Raw genomic sequence first — 20,188 nt, forward strand, 5'->3', positions numbered from 1 at the left:
GAAGGGCAAGATTCCTGTTTGTTGTGCTTGCGTGCTACACATTCGGCCATCTTATAAAAGGGCATAAATCTTATTAGTAGGTCCCTAGAGCGGTTGTTTTAGTAAATTACATGATTTCTGTGTGGTTTCCAGTTTTTCCGCTACCTATAATGATGATTAGGCTGGGTCACACGGATGTGTTGCCCACGGAAATCTTGCGGTTTTGCCGCAGCAAAAAACGGTGAAATTTCAGCTGGGAAAGCGGGTTTTGGAGCGGCTTGGTCGCACGCTTTTCCGTTGCGGTCCCTAAAGCTGGGGTCACACAGGGTGGATTTGCCGCAGAAATTCCGTCCGGAATTTTGCTACTGCAAATCCGCCTGCAGCCGCTAATTCTGGGATTAGCCAGCCGTGTGGACGAGATTTTTGACGGCCCATTCGTTGTGTAAAAACCGGCAATGCGGCACGGATTCCCCGGCCGCAGCATGTCAATTTTTAATTTTTTTCCGTTGCGGCCTCGCTCCTCTCTATGGGAGCACCGGCCGCAGCAGAAAAACGTGTGGCCAAGCCGCTCCAAAACCCATGGTTAAGTCCCGCGGGTTTTGAAGCAGCGCTTTCCCGGCTGAAATCTCACGTTTTTCGCTGCGGCAAAACTGCGTGATTTACGCCGGGGATACGTCCTGTATGACCCCAGCCATAGAGGAGAGCGCGTCCGCTACGGGGGAAAAAAAATGACATGCTGCGGCTGGGGAATCTGCGCTGGCTAATGCCAGCTTTGGCGCGGCCGATTGTCCGTTCCGTGTGGACGAGATTTTTCACAAATCTTGTCCACATGGCGGGGTAATCCCGGGATCAGCGGCCGCATGCGGATTTGCCACAGTGAAATTCTGGACGGAATTACAACGGCGCAGCGCTTAGTAGTGGTTGCCGGGTGAGAGGTGTGCAGGGCTACTCTGTGCACTGCAGTGAGGGGCTGCTGAGGGTTCGCAGTGGTTTCGGGTCGTAATGCACCCCAATGGTGCGGATCGTGACGTGATTGTCGATGCGTAAATCTGCGGATCGGAATTTTCAGCTGTGGAAAATCGCAACAATGCCGCTGCTTGTGAGCGGGCCGTTTTCACGCGCTAGAGCCATCCGATCGCGGTACGGTCTGGACTCGCGTGTGAAGAGTACCCTATTTTCAATAGGTTAATTAACAAGAGCGAAACGGGAAAAACAGAAACGTTTATTTCCCTTTTAATTCAGTTTCTCTGCCAAAAAACGAAACTGAGACGGAATTCTAACCGAGAGCCGTAACGCGAAAGTCATTGTAGCCTCACTGATGACGAGGAAAACATCCATGGAAAGGGGATCCTGCAGATGGAAACAACTCGTCAGCGAAAGGGGTCGGAGGAGGATGTCAGGAACCGCTTTGAGGAACAGGTGCTGCAGGGTCAGGAGCAGCCGAATACAACACTAGTGCTTTAACTAACGTGTCACACAACTTATGGATCCGGATTTCTGTTGCCCCGTGCTGATGGGAGTCAGAATTTGGCGCAAGCAGCATGAATCGCTGACCCCTTCCTGTCAGCTGGTCAGAACATGTCAGACTTCCATCTACAAAAAGCTTCCTGTCCGCAGGGGCCGATATTCCTGCAGAGCGATTTCATTACCAAGTAGGATCTACGCCACAACAAACTGCTGACATTCCGAAAGCCCAAGGGGGGGGGGGGGGCGTATTATTAGCCTTATTGGATGGGCTCATGGTCTGGCCACTCAGAGTGCTTTTACTATCGGGAGCGGTATTGTCTCTCATTGAAGAAAATGTGCTTTATAGAGAGAAAATAGGATAAATCTAGGGAGTAAAACTTCAGGCACTGCTGAGATTCGAACTCAGGATCTCCTGTTTACTAGACAGGCGCTTTAACCAACTAAGCCACAGCGCCCCATGCTGCCTGGCTCCATGTGCTCTTGTAATCCCCATTAGCAGTGATGGACAACAACTCCCAACATACACTAATCTGTCTATGGCCGACTGACCGCGCAGGACGTATACGAGACCCCACTTGAATGGGTTCATTCATATTCGCGATGTTTTCCTGCACGGCGCCGTATTGCGATGCTATACAGGAAAAAAAAAAATCACAGCATGTTCTATCTTTTTGCGATATTGCCCATTGTTTTCAGTAGGGCCAGTGGCTGCAGCACCGACCCCATTGAAAACAATGGGAGAAGATCGCAGTCCTCTGCCGCGGATGTGACAGCTGCGCCGGGGGATTCCCTTCATCCCTGAAGTGATATGAGGCGGTTTTCACGTGGAAACGCCTGTCAGCCAGGGTTTTCCATTAATCGTGAGGACGGCTGTGAGTCCCGGCCCGATATCGCCCTCGCCAGTGTGCAACTAGCCTTAGGCCGTTTTAACTGTGCGATAAAATCGTGCAAGTGAAAACGCAGAATTATGAAACCCATGCATGCGTTTCCTTCACATCTGCGGTTTTCTCTCATGCGATGTTCAGAGATTTAGAAATCGCGGCCTTGCCCATCTTTCTGCGTTTTGCTCTTTTTTATTGCCCATGTTTCCGTATGGAACCTTCGTCTATCGCATCGCAACGCATGAACTTGTGATTTCCGTGCGATGCATTCTTAATATTAGGAACTCGGCAGGGATTCGAGAAAAGCATCGCTGACACTCAAACATCTCACGAGCACATACGCAATATTGCCACGATTTTCCCGCGGTAATATCGCACTCGCCCGTGTGAAACCAGCCCTACAAGTGCGCGCTGCCTCTCAGCTACTTTTTAGTGGCTTCCATCCCATCTGTGCTGTTTTCCAGGAGCGTAACCCTCCCATTGCAAACAGCCGGAGGGGAGGAGAGAGGCAGAGAGCCGGTGAGGGAAGGGGCAAGACAGCTCAGATGGAAGCGTATTTCGGCCGGCCGTGAAAACAGCGGCCAATATACGCTCCTGTGAATAAGCTCAAAGACCCGGAGGAGAAGCGGTTCTTAAGCAGAAGTGTTTGTTCAGCTGTGCGACCTGGCGATCACGTGACGGTCGGGTGAATCCTCTTAGAGCAGAGCTGCAGGGTCCCAGCAGACCCTGACCAGCTCTGTTAGTGACCAATGTCACACTAGGGGGGTGTTTTCCCCTGTAACTGGGGCTCCATGAATGCAGTGGAAAAGCATGAAAGAAAAACAACAAAAGACCATGTGAATGACCCCCAGAGGTCTTATATGAATGACATGAAGGGGCGCATAGATGGTAAAAAAAAGTTACAAAAATAAACTATAAATAAAAAAAACATTTTTTAGTTTTTAACCCCCAATAGCGTTTTTTTCTGCTGCGAATTCGCAGCGTTTTTTTTTTCCAGTTGTCAATGGGACTTTCTAATGTATAAAAACGCATCGCACCAAAAACGCAAGTTGCATTGCGTTGCGTTTTTAACATTAGAAAGTCCCATTGACAATTGGAAAAAAAATGGCAGAGAATTCGCAGCAGAAAAAAAAAACTCTAGTGGGTAGTCCTTAAGAGGTTAATATCCTTTTCTCACACATGCAGCGGATTTTGGTGCAGATCTGCAGCAGATTTCACCCGTTCAACTAAATTCACATTGTTTCATGTACAGCATGCGTCCACCAAAATCCACAGCAAATGTGCTAAGAGTGAACGCACCCTTAAAAAGCAGTTACCCAATGGTGTATGACTTGTAGGGTCACCAAACCCCCAATGTTAGGAACCCCAGGCTGCTATCTCAGTGCTGGGTGCCTATGGGCCCTAATATAGAAGACAACGGCCGTCCCAGGAGGAGCATCGCTCAGTGAGTGGAGGCGGAGCGGCCGGAGATCGTCCTGGCCTCCATTTACAGTAAGCACAGAGGACTTTCACACCGGCCGATCGGTATTTGGTTTTTTTATACCTGCACAATCCAAAAAACAAGCAAATTATTGTTGGCCGTACGGATCACACCGGCGTCTACACTGAATCTCATGGAGTTCCTGCAATCCAGCCAGAATCTGAATGATAATCGTTAGTTGTAAAAGGGCCCCAAGTCTTCTGTCTCTCCACCCCCCCACGTTGTCGGTCCTTCGATGTCTGCTGCCCAGTGGTGAGTACTGCCTGGTGGCCCAGTGGTTAGCACTGTTACCTTGTATGTTCTCTCCAGGTTTACATAGGTCTCCTCCAGATACTCCAGACACACTCCAAGAACATACTAGTAGGGAACTTAGACCATGGGGACATAATGTGATGTGCTGCGCTGCGGAGTGAGTATGCGCTATATAAGTGTATAAAAGAATGTGCTGGAAAGCATGCCCGCCGCCGCCGCAGCACCCTCCTCAAGAAGAGCTTTGGAGTTGCCGAGGAGTCACATAAAAGGGAGAAGGGTACTATTCTGCTGGTAGAGTCACTGTGTACATACATTACTTATCCTGTTCTGATCCTGAGTTACATCCTGTATTATACTCCAGAGCTGCACTCACTATTCTGCTGGTGGAGTCACTCTGTACATACATTACTTATCCTGTACTGATCCTGAGTTACATCCTGTATTATACTCCAGAGCTGCACTCACTATTCTGCTGCTGGAGTCACAGTGTACATACATTACTGATCCTGAGTTACATTCTGTATTATACTTCAGAGCTGCACTCACTATTCTGCTGGTGGAGTCACTGCGCACATATTTAACTTATCCTGAGGTACATCCTGTATTGTACTCCAGAGCTGCACTCACTGTAGTGCTGGAGAACAACCTACAACCAGCACTAGAGGTTATGATATCCCACACTTGGACAGAGACCATGACACCATGTAATAAATATATGTATATATTCATTATAAAACACACATCATACAGGTCAGTGGTGATATACAGACCGCAGTAGCAAAAATAGTATATAAAACGAATACGTAAAAAAGTATAAACAAGTTGTCACATAGGAAAAGTAGAGCTGGTATAAACCCCGGGCGGCGGGCCGGCCAGCACTCTAGTAAAGGCATCAGTCGCTGTTCTACTCCAGTGGTGGTCTCGCTAACAGTTGTAGTTTCAGCTCCGGAACCCCCCAGCAACCCCACCGTCTGTGCGCCCCAAGTTTCCATGTGAATGGAGCGGTGGTGCACATGCAGGACAACCACTCCATTTACTTCTATGGGATGGATGGAGATTGGCGAGATTGTCTAAACGGCACCAGATATGATTGTCCGTCTTTATCTGCATGTGTGACCGAAACTCTATTCACATCTACGGGATGGACGGAGATCACTGCACTTGGCAATCTTCGCCTGTCCCATAGAGGTGAATAGAGTTTTGGTCGCACATGCGCACCACCGCTCCTTTCACATGGGGAACTCACAGTGAGGAGATGTCATCATCTTTGGTGGTCCAAATGGTAAGACCCCCAGCAAACAGACATTTAGCTCCTATCCTGTCACTAGGGGAAAGAAGGTAATTAGTGGAGAAACCCATTTAAAGAGCTTATCCAGTTGTAAACTATTGATGGCCTGTCCTCGATATAGGTCGTCAATAGTAGATTGGCAGGGGATCTCCTCCAGGGACCTCTGCTGATCAGCTCTTTGCTGGGCTGTTGTGCTCCTGCACTGAGCTGATTTTTGCAGGAAGCAGACTGCTCCGTTCCAAATGTAGTGGCCAGGATTGGTATTACAGGCAAGGTTCCCATTCACTTCAATGCCTGCAATACCAAGCCTGTCCACTACAGTAAGAAAAGAGCCATCTACTTCCTGCAGAAAGCAGCTCAGTGCATAAGCACAGCGGCCTGGCAAACAGCTGATCAGTGGTGGCCCCAGGCAGTGGACCTCTACCAATCTACTATTGATGACCTATCCTGCAAATAGGTGATCAATAGTTTACAAATAGACAACCCCTTTAAGTTGCACAGATTGAAGTTCCCTCACATTCCACTAGGTGTCACTGCAGACAGTTTGCTGAGTTTGGGCTCCCGGTTGGCAGCAGCGGAGGTGTCCGTTGTATCTGTGAACGGCACCACATATGATTGTCAGTCTTTAGTTGTGTATGGGGCCGGTGCGGACATCACAGGGGCTTCCGCTTCAGTCCTAGCACAGCGATGAAGATGATGATTTCTGTGAAGGCTGGGAGGGCACTACGGAAGAAGAACAGATCAGGAGAGGACAGATTGTGAAGGCTCAGGCTATTATCCGCATCATCTCATCCATCCTAATCCCCCCACAATCCTGACCCTTCACACAGAAGTCAGCCATGTTGTCACATCCGCTCAGACAACACAGGCTTCTTTATGCCAATATTTAAAGGGGTAATGCCAAGTTATGGAGATATGCCCCGTCCACAGGATTGGGGATATCTGTGTGATCGGTGGGGATCCAACCGCTGGGACCACCACCAATCCGAGAACCCTCCAGTCAGAACCCCACCGGTCATAAAGTTCTCCCTCGTCCTACGGATACCGGATTACTTCATACCTTGGCACAACTGCTTTAAAATCAGTTTGCTGTCAATGAATGGAAACCTTTTATTCAGAGGCTGAAAGCTCTTCCTGCCAGCAGTAGATGGGCTGTCACAATATATCAGATTAGGCAAGACCCGTCGATCTGAGTCCAGAACGGAGGGAGAGTCACTTTGCTGGGTTTAGCTCAAGAAGGATTCCCTGCATCGGCTCTGTTCAGGTTTACAGCTTCTGAAAGCAGACAAGAATGTCACCATTCACTGAAAGCAAGCAGAGATCTTGGAAATAGTGAGAAATGGAAAATTATTTTACAAAGCCGTAAAAACGTTTCATGATGTGGAGATTAACCCCTTTCCTGCTGTGGCCCTTTTTTGGTTTTCTCATTTCCAGTTTCTCCTCCCCACTATCAAAAAGGCCATAACTCTCATACTTGTCAGGTATTGTAGCGGCTTGTTTTTTGTGGGATACGCTGTATTTGGCCGCGGTATTATTTAACATACTGGAAAATGTATTGGAAAAACTTTTAAAAATTTCTATGTGGGATGAAATGGAAATAAGAAGTAATTGCGCCATCCTGGTGGGACTTGTTTTCATGGAGTCACGATGTCGTGGGGACTTTATTCTGTGGGTCGTTACGATTACGTTAATACCCAATGTATACGGTATTTATGTTGTACTACCTTGAAAAACAAATACCTTTAAAAAACAAACAAAGGTGCTTTCTCTCGCCATCTTTTGACCCCATAACTTTCTATTCGTGCCGATATAGCAGTGAAGGCTCCTGTGTTTATTGTGGGGTGTCCTGCAGTTTTTATTGGTATCATTTTGGGGTACATAAGACTTTTTGATCGCCTTTTTATTCAGTTTTCTTTTTGAGACGGGGTGACCAAAAGGGGGTCATTGTGGGTTGGTATTTTAATAATGTGGACTTTTACAGACACGGTAATACTCATTTTTATACTCACTTAATTGATGTAACGACTAGATTAAGGGGTTTAAACAATTGTTTAAATAAATTCTATTTAAATAAAATCTTTATTTTAACATATTTTTTTGGTCCCCACAGAAGACTTGAACTTACGATCGTCTGATCAACTATACAGTATAATGCAATACCCATAGTATTGCATTGTATTTTTTAGCAGCGTTCTATTATAGGACCCAGACTGCAATGACATCCAGACGGCAACCTGCAGTCTTAACGTGGGGGCAGCCTTGGTCTACGTTGCTAAAAAATAATGACAGGTTCACTATAGGGCTAGTTTCACACGGGCGATATCGCACTTTCCACCATGTGAAACCCCCGTGGATGTGAGGTGGTTTCACATGAAACCATTCTTGCATCACTACAAGGAATCCCTTTATCCACGCAAAGCTCAAGGGATTCCCCCAGCCGCAGCAGAGGACTGCGGAGTTCTCCCATTGCTTTCAATGGGGCGATATCGCAGGAAGATAGAACATGCTGTGATGTGTTTCCCGCATAACATCACATCGCGGTGCAGGAAAGCATCGCTCATATGTATGACCCCATTCAAATGAATGGGGCTCATATTTGTGCGTCTCACAAAGCACAAATCTCGCACGATTTTCTCAGCCATGTGAAACTGGCCTAAGTTAGTTACTCAGTCTGTGTGATGCCGTTACATGGACCTACCACTGCTTAGAGGGGGATACCAACACTCCTATCACAAATACTGATGATCACACAGGTATAATAGAGGAGATCACAGCTCATCTTCCTGACTGTATACTTATGGTCTGCAGCTTATTTAGGTGACTACAGAAGCTAATGATAATTAAACTGTCCCCCCAGCAGGCAGAAATGTTACAGCTCCTATCTAATGCTGTGCTGATGCAACATGGGATTGATGCGAAAAAGAAACAAACAAACAAAAAAAAGCTTAGGATCATGATGGTGCCTGATAAGCATCAGACAGGGGGCTGCACTACACGAAAGTGTCTGTAATATGCAGAGGAGACCTTCAGAGTGTGATTGGCAATCAGGTGAGGGGGAAAAAAATGTTTTCGCAGGACTGGCCTTTTAAATGATGCTGGAGGTTTTTAATATGTGCCCATCAGACATAAAGGGCTTTAATGTGGGCAGATGATAGTAAGCGGGTGAAATGTTCAGTCACATGGTCATCTACCTGTGTGAAGTCGCCATCGATCACCGGACTAACGAGCAAACACTCATCTGAAGAAAGTGTACGGGGGATAAATGATCATATGAACCATCGCTCGGCCCCTGTACTGTCTGAATCTGCCTTAGAGCTGATCCCACTGATCGGCGCTCGTCATCCGGCTCATTCAGCCACGTAGACCAACCCACAGCCGGCACCCCCACTGATCCGAGATGTGCTCAGTAATGGCTGCCTCACCAGTGAAATGAATGGGCATTACAAGTAGAGCAGAACCACAAGTGCCCAGCTACCTCACCAGTCCAACCCAGTACCAGTACATCCTCAGCAACAGTAGGGGGCGTCATAAACTCTCGTAACTCCCCTTCACTTCAATGGTGAAGCAGCACACAGATGCAGCCATTACTGGGGGGTCCCCATCCACCAGTCCCCTTGAGCATTGGTTGCCCCTAGTGTGTACCTGCAGAAGCCAAAGATATACCAGTAAGAGGTGCACTCCCACTTCTGGGTCACAAACAGGGACAGGCTGACCGACGCTGAGCAATGAGCGGCCAGGGCTGAAACCAGAGAGTCAAGGAAGCGGCAGTGACAAGGTCTGACATTCACACACAGGGGGAACGTTACTCCCAGCACTTACCTGCAGAAAGCAAATATCCACCAGTAGATGGCGCACGTCCAGCCCTCAAAGAGGTAGAAGAGAAGGGCAACGCTGGCACTGGCGTGGGCTCCGATGGCTGCGGCGTGTGGAAGGGTTATGGACAAACAATGACATTCCTGCCTGTGACCAGCTGCCACCACCTACCTGCTTGTAGCAAGCATGCCCATAGTGCTACTAACAAGAGGATGGTGCCCTCTGCTGACAGAACGCGCTTACTGCAAATAGGAAGAAAATTCGAAACCTAGTTGGCACTGAGTGAAAAGTCACCTGCATCCAGTAAACCTCAGAGTCCGCTGCAGAGTTTGGATTTCTGTTTTAAACGGATGTTTTTTTTTTTTTTAATGGAGTGGTGAGCAAAACGGAACCATCGTTCTTCTTCTTTACCAGATCCGTTAACCCCTTAGTGACCGGCCTATTTTCACCTTAATAAATAGGCAATGTTTTCGTTTTTACATCGCTACATTCCAAGAGCCATAACATATGAGAACTTTTTGCGGAATGAGTTGAATCTTCTTAATGGCACCACTTTGGGGTACATATAATGTATGGTTTAACGTCTATTAATTTTTTTTGTAGGTGAGAGGAAAAAAAAACCAAACATTCCGGGGGAGGGTAACAAGAGAAATAGGGAGGAAGACAGTGTAGACAGAGTTCTGGGATTAGCTGCGGGGAGCCCTCTCTCTCCCTCTCCCCCCCCACCCCCCGCTGCAACCCCCCACTCACCCACGGTGCCCCCCGAATCTTTTCGCCCGAGTACGGAAGTACTCGAAAATCGCGGCGCTCGGGCGAAAAAGGGGCGTGGCCGAGTAGGTTCGCTCATCTCTAATAACTATCCCAATAACTACCCAACTTGTACGGAGTCCATTATGGACTTATTATTAACCAACAGACCAGACAGAATCATGGGGGTGCAAGTTGAGGGACATTTGGGAAATAGTGACCAAAATATAATTAATTTCCAGTTGTCATTCAATAGGAAGTAGTGATGAGCGAGCATACTCGCTAAGGGCGATTGCTCAAGCGAGCCTTGCCTTTAGCGAGTACCTGCCCGCTCAAGCTAAAAGGTTCAGCTGTCGGCAGGGAACTGCGGGGGAGAGCAGGGAGGAATGGAGGGGAGATCTCTCTCTCCCTCTCTCCCTCCCGCTCCCCCTGCACACTGCCGCAACTCCTGTCGCCCGCGCCGGCAGCTGAACCTTTTCTCTCAAGCATGCAGGTACTCGCTAAGGGCAATGCTTGATCGAGTAATTGCCCTTAGCGAGTATGCTCGCTCATCACTAATAGGAAGCCTTATCAGGGAGCAACAAAGAAACTAAACTTTAGCAAAGTAAAATTTGATCAGCTCAGAATAACTCTTTGCAATATTAAAGGGGTTGTCCCGAGAAAGCAAGTAGGGGTAAGCACTTCTGTATGGCCATATTAATGCACTTTGTAATGTACATTGTGCATTAATTATGAGCCATACAGAAGTTATTCACTTACCTGCTCCGTTGCTGGCGTCCCCGTCTCCATGGTGCCGTCTAATTTCAGCGTCTAATCTCCCGATTAGACGCGCTTGCACAGAATGGTCTTCTCCCTTTTCTTGGGTCTCGGCACGAGCGGCGTTCTGGCCCCGCCCCGTCACGTGTGCCGATTCCAGCCAATCAGGAGGCTGGAATCGGCAATGGACCGCACAGAGCCCACGGTGCATCGTGGGTGAAGATCCCGGCGGCCATCTTGGTAAGGTAAGTAAGGAGTCGCCGCAGAGCGGGGATTCGGGTAAGTACTAAACTTTTTTTTTTTAACCCATCCCTTGTGTTTGTCTCGCGCCTATTGGGAAAAAAAAAAGCCGTTTTGGCGCGGGACAACCCCTTTAAGAGGGACAACGTCCTCAAAAATACTAGGACAGGAGACAAATGGGAGAGTTTTAAAAACATCCTAAATACCTCATGTGAGCAGTTTATACCCTGTTCATGATGAATTGGCAGGAGTCCCAGCTCATGGACCTACCCAGACCCGAACTAATGTCACCCTCAAATATCATTCAGTATTGATGGAGGCTCTAAATAATGCTACAACCAGCAACAAATCTCATCAGTATGTTCAGTCTAATATCAGGAGAGCACTGGGATGCGACGCAGGCCGGAAGGATACACAGGACGCTCTGCGTGTTGTTGAACATGGATATCCCGGAGAAGAATCCAGCAAACTCAATAACAAACATCCCCAATGTCACCGACAACGCCACGATCAACCTGCAGAGGGAAGACAGGGGGTTATATAAGAAGGACAACCATAGCTTCCCACATTATCACCCAGCAGGGAAGCGGGGGACAGACTCATAGCCCCCTTCTGTATATATCACCCTACGGAAGGAGGAGCAGACTAATAGCTCCCTTCTGTATATATCACCCTGCAGGAGGAGGGGCAGACTCATAGCCCCCTTCTGTATATATCACCCTGCAGGGGGAGGAGCAGACTCATAGCCCCCTTCTGTATATATCACCCTGCAGGAGGAGGAGCAGACTCATAGCTCCCTTCGGTATATATCACCCTGCAGGAGGAGGGGCAGACTCATAGCCCCCTTCTGTATATATCACCCTGCAGGGGGAGGAGCAGACTCATAGCTCCCTTCTGTATATATAACCCTGCAGGAGGAGGAGCAGACTCATAGCCCCCTTCTGTATATATCACCCTGCAGGGGGAGGAGCAGACTCATAGCTCCCTTCTGTATATATCACCCTGCAGGAGGAGGAGCAGACTCATAGCTCCCTTCTGTATATATCACCCTGCAGGAGGAGGAGCAGACTCATAGCTCCCTTCTGTATATATCACCCTGCAGGGGGAGGAGCAGACTCATAGCTCCCTTCTGTATATATCACCCTGCAGGGGGAGGGGCAGACTCATAGCTCCCTTCTGTATATATCACCCTGCAGGGGGAGGGGCAGACTCATAGCTCCCTTCTGTATATATCACCCTGCAGGAGGAGGAGCAGACTCATAGCCCCCTTCTGTATATATCACCCAGCAGGAGAAGAGGCAGACTCATAGCACCCTTCTGTATATATCACCCTGCCGGGGGAGGAGCAGACTCATAGCTCCCTTCTGTATATATCACCCTGCAGGAGGAGGAGCAGACTCATAGCCCCCTTCTGTATATATCACCCTGCAGGAGGAGGAGCAGACTCATAGCTCCCTTCTGTATATATCACCCTGCAGGGGGAGGAGCAGACTCATAGCTCCCTTCTGTATATATCACTCTGCAGGGGGAGGAGCAGACTCATAGCTCCCTTCTGTATATATCACCCTGCAGGAGGAGGGGCAGACTCATAGCTCCCTTCTGTATATATCACCCTGCAGGAGGAGGGGCAGACTCATAGCTCCCTTCTGTATATATCACCCTGCAGGAGGAGGAGCAGACTCATAGCCCCCTTCTGTATATATCACCCTGCAGGAGGAGGAGCAGACTTATAGCCCCCTTCTGTATATATCACCCTGCAGGAGGAGGAGCATACTCATAGCCCCCTTCTGTATAGATCAACCTGCAGGAGGAGGAGCAGACTCATAGCCCCCTTCTGTATATATCACCCTGCAGGAGGAGGAGCAGACTCATAGCCCCCTTCTGTATATATCACCCTGCAGGAGGAGGAGCAGACTCATAGCTCCCTTCTGTATATATCACCCTGCAGGAGGAGGGGCAGACTCATAGCTCCCTTCTGTATATATCCCTGCAGGGGGAGGAGCAGACTCATAGCTCCCTTCTGTATATATCACCCTGAAGGAGGAGGAGCAGACTCATAGCTCCCCTCTGTATATATCACCCTGCAGGAGGAGGAGCAGACACCTAATGTATCTCCCCCTCCCTTGGTACTTACTCAGTATCAGCGGCATTATACTGGTCTTGACTGTAATCCATGGGCAGACAGGCGAGGACATTATTCTCCTAGGAAATCAATATTTACAGGTGATTTATACAGCCCCCTACAGACGGTAAGACCACCCTCACCCACACAGTATTTTCTGCTATGGGGTTGTTTTGCTGGATACACATCAGCATCAATGAGAATAATCATTCATGGAGTGGAGGCTATATTATAGCGTTCCCATATCCACATGACCTCAATCAAGGAGAAATGCGTGGATGAAATTAAAAGGGTTGTGCCCAGTAATTAACTGATTCCATATCCACAGGATAGAAGATAGTCTTATGATCCTGGGGGGTCCAATCGCTGGGACCACCACTGACCTGGAGGACGGGGGTCTGGTCGTCTTCGAATTAATTGAGTGGAGGACTCTCACTCACGCTGCTGCCCCATTTAATGTAGACTGGGGATAACTTTATAACTTGGCACAACCCCTCTTAGGCTGCATGTACTTACAGGCGTGATGGGAATACCAACTATTATAAAGCCTAATTCCTCTAATCCGGAGTCCAGTAAATCACAATATCAGGCAATCCCTCCCCTCACACACCGAGCCCCAAGTGAAACAAAACATTCGGCAACTTATTAATGTATTCTTAGTTTCCCTTTCTTAAGATTTAAGATCGTTACTTCCTGTCAGCGAACTGAAACAAGCGGCTGCCCTGCGGCAATACGGGAAATTCTGCTTTTATGGATTTCCTGTGGATTTCGGCTTCTCCATCGAAGTCTACCGGCCGAAATCTGCAGAACATTTGGTGCTGTAATTAACTTGCTGCGGATTATCAATCCACTCCACCTGTCAGTTTCTGCCCAGGTTTGCTGCGGATGTTTCCTTCAGCGTGTGGGTGAGATTTGGAAAAGGTCATCGATTTTACTGCTACTGTAAATCCGTGCGGCAAATCCAGATTGTGTGACACGGCTTACGGACATGTTCACACAGTGCCGATTTGTTGTGGATTTTCCATCTGCATTTACAATAGCAGGAAAGTGGATGACATTTTCCAAAGCTTGGCCACACACTACTAAAAAAAATGCGAACTAAACCAGCGTCATGCGAAATTTAAATCCGCAGCTTGTTAATATTAGCAGGGAATTTGGTGCAGAAAAGTCGCAGATTTTTGCCGTAGACTTCAATGGAGAAACCGAAATCTGCACCAAAAACTGCAGCAAATCTACAACAGCAGCTGTGGATCTGGGGAGCAGAGATCCGCAGCAGAGTTTCTCCGTGGAAGATACGCAGATAAGTTACAAATGGATGCGCGATAAATAAACCGCAGTAGCTGCTGATTTTACCTACATCCACCCGGCGTTAGCGTAGCCTAAGGCCACACCCACGCAATGGTTCACAAAACGCTGCGTTCGAAATCACGGCATTGTACTGCAATTTCGAGCTGCGTTTTTGGACGCATTGTACAGTGTTTTTAACCCATTGTGATGGGTTATGAGGTGAGTTAAAATAGAGCAGACAGTGCTCGAAAATCGCCGCGTTTGAGCGCAGGTCTGTGAAGCCCCATTGAAATCAATGGAGGCGTTGTACCGCGATTAGCGCAATGTTTGTAAAGCCACGCTAATCGCGGGCTGGTGAGAGCGGCCTTAGGGAGCCTTCACACAGCTGATTTGCTTCAGATTATCCACAGCAGAAAAAAAGTCGCAGCAAATCCTCGTTAAAATCGAAACCATTTGGCCCGAATTTTGGTGCAAATTTGCTGTGGATTTTTGTAGCTGCAGTAAATCCTCAGCCAATCAGCTCTGTGTGAACGCGGCTCACATACGGAATCACGGCTGACGCTCGTCTGCTAGGAGACTCTTACCCGCGACCAGAAGATGGTGATAACGATGACCAGGTGAGCAGTCAACGTCAGGAAGCGGGAGGGCAGCAGGCTGCTGATGACCGCCATGATATCTGCAACACAAACTGCTGGTTATAGATGGCATTTATAATTCACCATCGCCCATGCGCCAGTTGTTCACGTAGTCAAAATGGCGACGCCTGCTGCGTATTTATGGCCAATTCCTCCCATTACAATATGGCTGTATTAACCCTTTGCAATCCAATTTTGGGTTCAGGGTTTCCTAGGGGGCTTTCTCTTTCTGCCATTATACAATGGCGCCATCTGCTGGCTAGAGCAAGTACTGCGGTATGGGACATGCTGGAGAGGCCCCCGACAACAGAGCGGCCAGTAATATACAGTAAAAATACTCTGCTGGACGTCTTCCAACATTGGAGCTGTACAGTCTTCAATCAGAATGTCTTCAGACAGTGGATTGGAAAGGGTGAAAGGGCTGGTGCTTCACACAGGGGTGCAGCTTAACATGTCTGGCCTCCTACTAGTTTATATCCGGGGATTTGGGCAATACCTGTTAGTATCAAAATGACGTCGATGGAGCATGATTAAAGGGGTATTGCCCCTGGATGTGTGAAAATTGATAGATCAGTGGGGGGCTGACAGCTGAGACCCTCACTGATCCTGAGAACACCCCCATTTAACAGTGTGAGATAACTATGTCCATTTCTGTAGTGTAGTTGCGCCACACATGAGCAGCCACAGCGCCATTCATTTCAACGGGGCAGACAGAGATAGCTGAGCACAGAGCTCCATTCATTTCCACAGGGCAGACAGAGATAGCTGAGCACAGAGCTCCATTAGTTTCCATGGGGCAAAAAGAGATAGCTAAGGGCAGAGCTCCATTCATTTCCATGGGGCAGACAGAGATAGCTGAGGGCAGAGCTCCATTCATTTCCATGGGGCAGACAGAGATAGCTAAGGGCAGAGCTCCATTCATTTCCATGGGGCAGACAGAGAAAGCCGAGGGCAGAGCTCCATTCATTTGCATGGCGGCAGACAGAGATAGCTGAGGGCAGAGCTCCATTAATTCCCATGGTGCAGACAGAGATAGTCGAGCACAGAGGTCCACTAATTTCCAGTGGCGCCGCCGGCAAAGCCGCTTCACGGCCCTGTGGCCTCCGGCATGGTGACCCCGCTCTGCGCTTCAACACAGAGTGGGGTGCCGGCTTCTGGACGGCCGGCGGGAAAGGGGTTTCAGCTAACCCAATGCGCCCCTGCAGGGGGAGTCGGTAAGCAAGGGAGGTGCTGGCCGCCCTGGATTGCAGCTGCAGCCTGACCTTACTTACTGAGCTGCCAGGACCTGCAGCCAAGCCAGATGTCCAGCCAATCAGGTACAGGGGGCGTCACCCCATCAATCTTGACTCCAGCAGTTGTTCCTGGTGGTGTCAACATACAATAATACCTCAAACCCCTAGCTCCTGATTGGCTACATTAAAGAAGGTCCTAGCAGCAGCATCTGGATAGCTTTTGCTGGGGCTGCAGGGTTAGGGATTGGTGTTCGTGTTAGTCTTACTGTATTAGCACGTAATGCCTCCATGTTACAGCGGTAACATGGAGGCATTAACAGGCACAAATGTAAGGCTAACTGGAAAAGTAATCCCTAACCCTGCAGCCCCGGGAAAAATGTATCCCGTCACCGCTAGCAGCAACAAGCTCCACTCATTACACTGCGCTCCCCCCACCACCGCTCAAGGCTGCTCCCAAGTGTAGTCCGCTGGCTGTCAGATGTGGCACAGCAGCACTCACCAATGCCAACCGCCGGCTCTGCTCTTCCTGCACAGCCAGCGCTGAGAAATGCCGACCGCCGCTTGTCACTTTCCTCCACCGCAGACTAGGTACTGGGAACGGAGGGCCCACGACGCCACCGCTAGGGAGAGTCACCGAGGGACCACTGCAAGGGAGCAGACGCCATCAGGTTCTGCGCTGCGGGAAGCCTGCAGCCGCCTACAGGACCTGTGAGGCCGAGGACGGGGAGACAGGCGACCAGCCAATCACCAACAGGGGGCGTCAATCCCCTATCAAACACCCTGTATCTTGACTCCACCAGTATTTCCAGTGGCATCAAGATACAATAATACCCACTGTGAAATAGAGGGAATACGGGACCCCATTTCCAGAATCGGTGGGTGTTTTAGACACGGGACCCCCACTAGTCATCCAGTGGAAAACTGAAAAAAAAAGCCCTATTACCATTGCCAGAATACCCTTTTACAGCAACCATTGCTGCATGCCAGTTGTCAGTCAAATCAGCGCCCCCTAGTGCCAGATATCATGACACAAGCACTGAGTAAGTTCTCCAGATATCTAATATAATTTGTACTTCAATACCTTTGCTTGTTTTCAGTGAATAAGGGTGAATTCACGCGTGGCGGATCTGTAGCAGATTTCACCCTTTTGGTACGGATTTTAAGCTGATTTTGGTGTGAATTTTCTACAAAACCTCTGCTTTGTGACGTACCTACAGGCTCATTCACGGGGGGCAAAGGCACTTATCCGTCCGAATACGCTGTTTTACGTGCAAAAATACTTGCAGCCAGATAGCACTGATTGTGCAGAGATAAGCAGTGAATACTCGTGTATTGTGCGGAGATAAGCAGTGAATAGTCGTGTATTGTGCGGAGATAAGCAGTGAATAGTCGTGTATTGTGCGGAGATAACCAGTGAATAGTCGTGTATTGTGCGGAGATAACCAGTGAATAGTCGTGTATTGTGCGGAGATAACCAGTGAATAGTCGTGTATTGTGCGGAGATAACCAGTGAATAGTCGTGTATTGTGCGGAGATAACCAGTGAATAGTCGTGTATTGTGCGGAGATAAGCAGTGAATAGTCGTGTATTGTGCGGAGATAAGCAGTGAATACTCGTGTATTGTGCGGAGATAAGCAGTGAATACTCGTGTATTGTGCGGAGATAAGCAGTGAATACTCGTGTATTGTGCGGAGATAAGCAGTGAATACTCGTGTATTGTGCGGAGATAAGCAGTGAATACTCGTGTATTGTGCGGAGATAAGCAGTGAATACTCGCGTATTGTGCGGAGATAAGCAGTGAATACTCGTGTATTGTGCGGAGATAAGCAGTGAATACTCGTGTAGTGTGCGGAGATAAGCAGTGAATACTCCTGTACTGTGCGGAGATAAGCAGTGAATACTCCTGTACTGTGCGGATTTACGTCATCTCATTGACTTCACTGGGCTGTTTCTGTGTGTAATATGCAGCCAATAGGATGTATGCAAAGCAATGGGGATTCAGCCCTGCGTAATACACAGCGCAAATACATCCGTGTCTATGAGGCTCATATGAGAGCATTCAGCCTGTGTTACGCCGTGCACCTAACGTGTATTTACTGCGCATTTTATGTACCAGACTATGATAATGGCGCTTAGTACATGCGTAATACGCATCAAGAGTGTTTTTTTTTCACACGTGTCAAAAACGAAGATCTGAACGGCCCAATGTAAATGAATGGGCTTTACGCTGTGTATTATGTGTGCAGAAAATACGTACATAATAGGCGGGCTAAATACGCTTGTGTGTGTGTGAGCCCTTGGGAACGATCGGAGGGCTCCTTCATACTGCCGAGGGCGATATCGGGCTGTGATTCACGTGAAAATAGCCTCACATCACTACGGGGAATCCCCTCATCCCCGCAGTGATGAAGGGATTTCCCCGCTGTGGCAGAGGATGATAGAGTTCTCCCATTGCTGTCAGTGGGTAATGTTGCAGAACGCTGGGGCACGCCGCGATTTATTTCCACGCAACATTGCAGGAATGAAAACATCACAAATAGGAATGAAATCATTGAAAACCCTAATTCCGCGCTTTCATTCAGTGTGGATGCCCTCTAAGGCGGAGAGCCCGGTCTTGATATTGCCCTGCTCACACAGCTGAGGGTTTGTTGGAATCTGAGGGGAACAGAGTAGCAGCCCAAATTCACACGGCGAATGTGATATCAGGCTGTGAATCATGGCCTGATATCTCGCTCACCAACATGCGATTTCCCCGGGGAATTATCCTCCGGCGCGGCGGAAAGGATCGCGGAGTGTCTCCCATCGTTTTCACTGGGAGACCTCGCATCACACCGCATGCAGCGAACACACGGTGCGGCGCTACCGCCAGACCCGTTGAAGACAATGGGTGATTCGATGCGAGGGTGCGCCCAAAGATAGGACGTGCCGCCATTTGTTTCCAGTATCACCCTATTCAAAAGAATGGGGTTCATATTTGTGCGAGATTCGGGCGTCTCGGAACGTGAGAATCTCGCCCATGTGAGGCGGTGCTTAGGGCGCTTTTACATGGGACAATCGCACGGACGCAGATGCCTGACAGTCGCCCCAGCCATGATCGTTCTGGCGCTCTTGCAAGGCAATGATCAGCACTGACTGAATGGTGGCGGTGCGGCTGGGCGATCGTTCCGCCCGCCTCCATTCACAGTAAGCAGGCCGTCATTCATGGACGTATCGCCGCCTGTTTACACGCGACGATCCGTTGTTGAGTTTTCTGCGAATTCTCGTGCGGTCGGGCGTATATTTACACTAAACGCTAATTGTTCAGATTCGCGCTGGGTGGAGGAATCCGAATGATCGGCCCGTGTAAAGGGGCCTCACCCGCACCGACACACTGTAACAGACTGCTGCTGTGTGCGCAGGGCTACTTTGTTCCATGCCAGATGACTGCAGGTCTTACTTGGCACACTGAGAACATGGCGCCCTACGGGCAGAATCCATCTACTGCCCCGACGTACGAGGTTGCATCAGTTAATACATGTTACAAATCTGTTGTCGCCAACGTGCGGCTGTAAAACTACAACTCCCAGCATGCCCAGGTGGCCAATGGCTGTGGAAGCATGCTGGGAGTTGTAGTTTTGCAGCAGCTAGAGAGTCCCAGGTTGGAGACCACGGTTGTAGATGCTTCTATAAGATCCCCCACCTTCTAGAACCATCCATGGGGTAGTATTCCACACTCACACTCTGCACAGGACCCCCCACTGCCATCCCAGACCATTATAGTCCCTGCAGCCGCGGCCATACACTATAAGCTATCACTCCTTCACGTTCCCTGCCGTTACTACACGGAGGCCCTATATTAATCATCATCTACACGTTATAATCCCTCTTCTTCCCCATTTTACCTGCTCGGAGGCCGCTTTTTCCGCGTTGCTAAGCAACCAGCCGCCGTTGCTGGGACCAGAAGCCACGCGAGATGTGGTTTCGCCTAACGACCAATAGGATTGCAGGAAATGTTTTACGTCACTACGAC

At 48.9% G+C, this 20,188-nt stretch overlaps 1 protein-coding gene and 1 non-coding gene across 4 annotated transcripts; both read right to left on the reverse strand.

The window, feature by feature from the left end:
* Positions 1-1,827: 1,827 nt before the first annotated feature.
* On the reverse strand, positions 1,828-1,901 carry TRNAT-AGU (transfer RNA threonine (anticodon AGU)). The gene has a single exon. It is a non-coding gene; the product is annotated as a tRNA-Thr (tRNA).
* Positions 1,902-5,568: 3,667 nt separating this feature from the next.
* Positions 5,569-20,137, reverse strand: TMEM107 (transmembrane protein 107). 3 transcript variants are annotated; one of them, XM_066593803.1, is made up of 6 exons: positions 20,061-20,137; positions 14,897-14,988; positions 13,038-13,105; positions 11,318-11,418; positions 8,990-9,086; positions 5,569-6,070 (listed from the first exon to the last, which is right to left on the reverse strand). In XM_066593803.1, exons 2-6 carry the CDS (start codon positions 14,981-14,983, stop codon positions 6,001-6,003), a joined length of 423 nt encoding a protein of 140 aa, XP_066449900.1. In that variant the 5' UTR covers positions 14,984-14,988; positions 20,061-20,137; the 3' UTR covers positions 5,569-6,000. The 3 variants fall into 3 exon arrangements, with proteins under 3 accessions (XP_066449900.1, XP_066449899.1, XP_066449901.1); XM_066593802.1 differs by lacking the exon at positions 8,990-9,086 and adding an exon at positions 9,167-9,263; XM_066593804.1 differs by lacking the exons at positions 8,990-9,086; positions 20,061-20,137 and adding exons at positions 9,167-9,263; positions 16,679-16,811.
* Between the last annotated feature and the right edge of the window lie 51 nt (positions 20,138-20,188).

The sequence above is a fragment of the Eleutherodactylus coqui genome, chromosome 2 (assembly GCF_035609145.1).
Source record: "Eleutherodactylus coqui strain aEleCoq1 chromosome 2, aEleCoq1.hap1, whole genome shotgun sequence".
NCBI lineage: Eukaryota > Metazoa > Chordata > Amphibia > Anura > Eleutherodactylidae > Eleutherodactylus > Eleutherodactylus coqui.

Excerpts from the sequence above, each read along its gene's own strand:
- TMEM107 (XM_066593803.1), bottom strand. The coding sequence starts at position 14,983 with ATGGCGGTCATCAGCAGCCTGCTGCCCTCCCGCTTCCTGACGTTGACT. Across the intron at positions 13,106-14,896 it reads TCACCATCTTCTGGTCGCGG|GAGAATAATGTCCTCGCCTG; the intron begins GTAAGAGTCTCC and ends TTGATTTCCTAG. Across the intron at positions 6,071-8,989 it reads TATATCTTTGGCTTCTGCAG|TGCCCTCCCAGCCTTCACAG; the intron begins GTACACACTAGG and ends CTTCTTCCGTAG.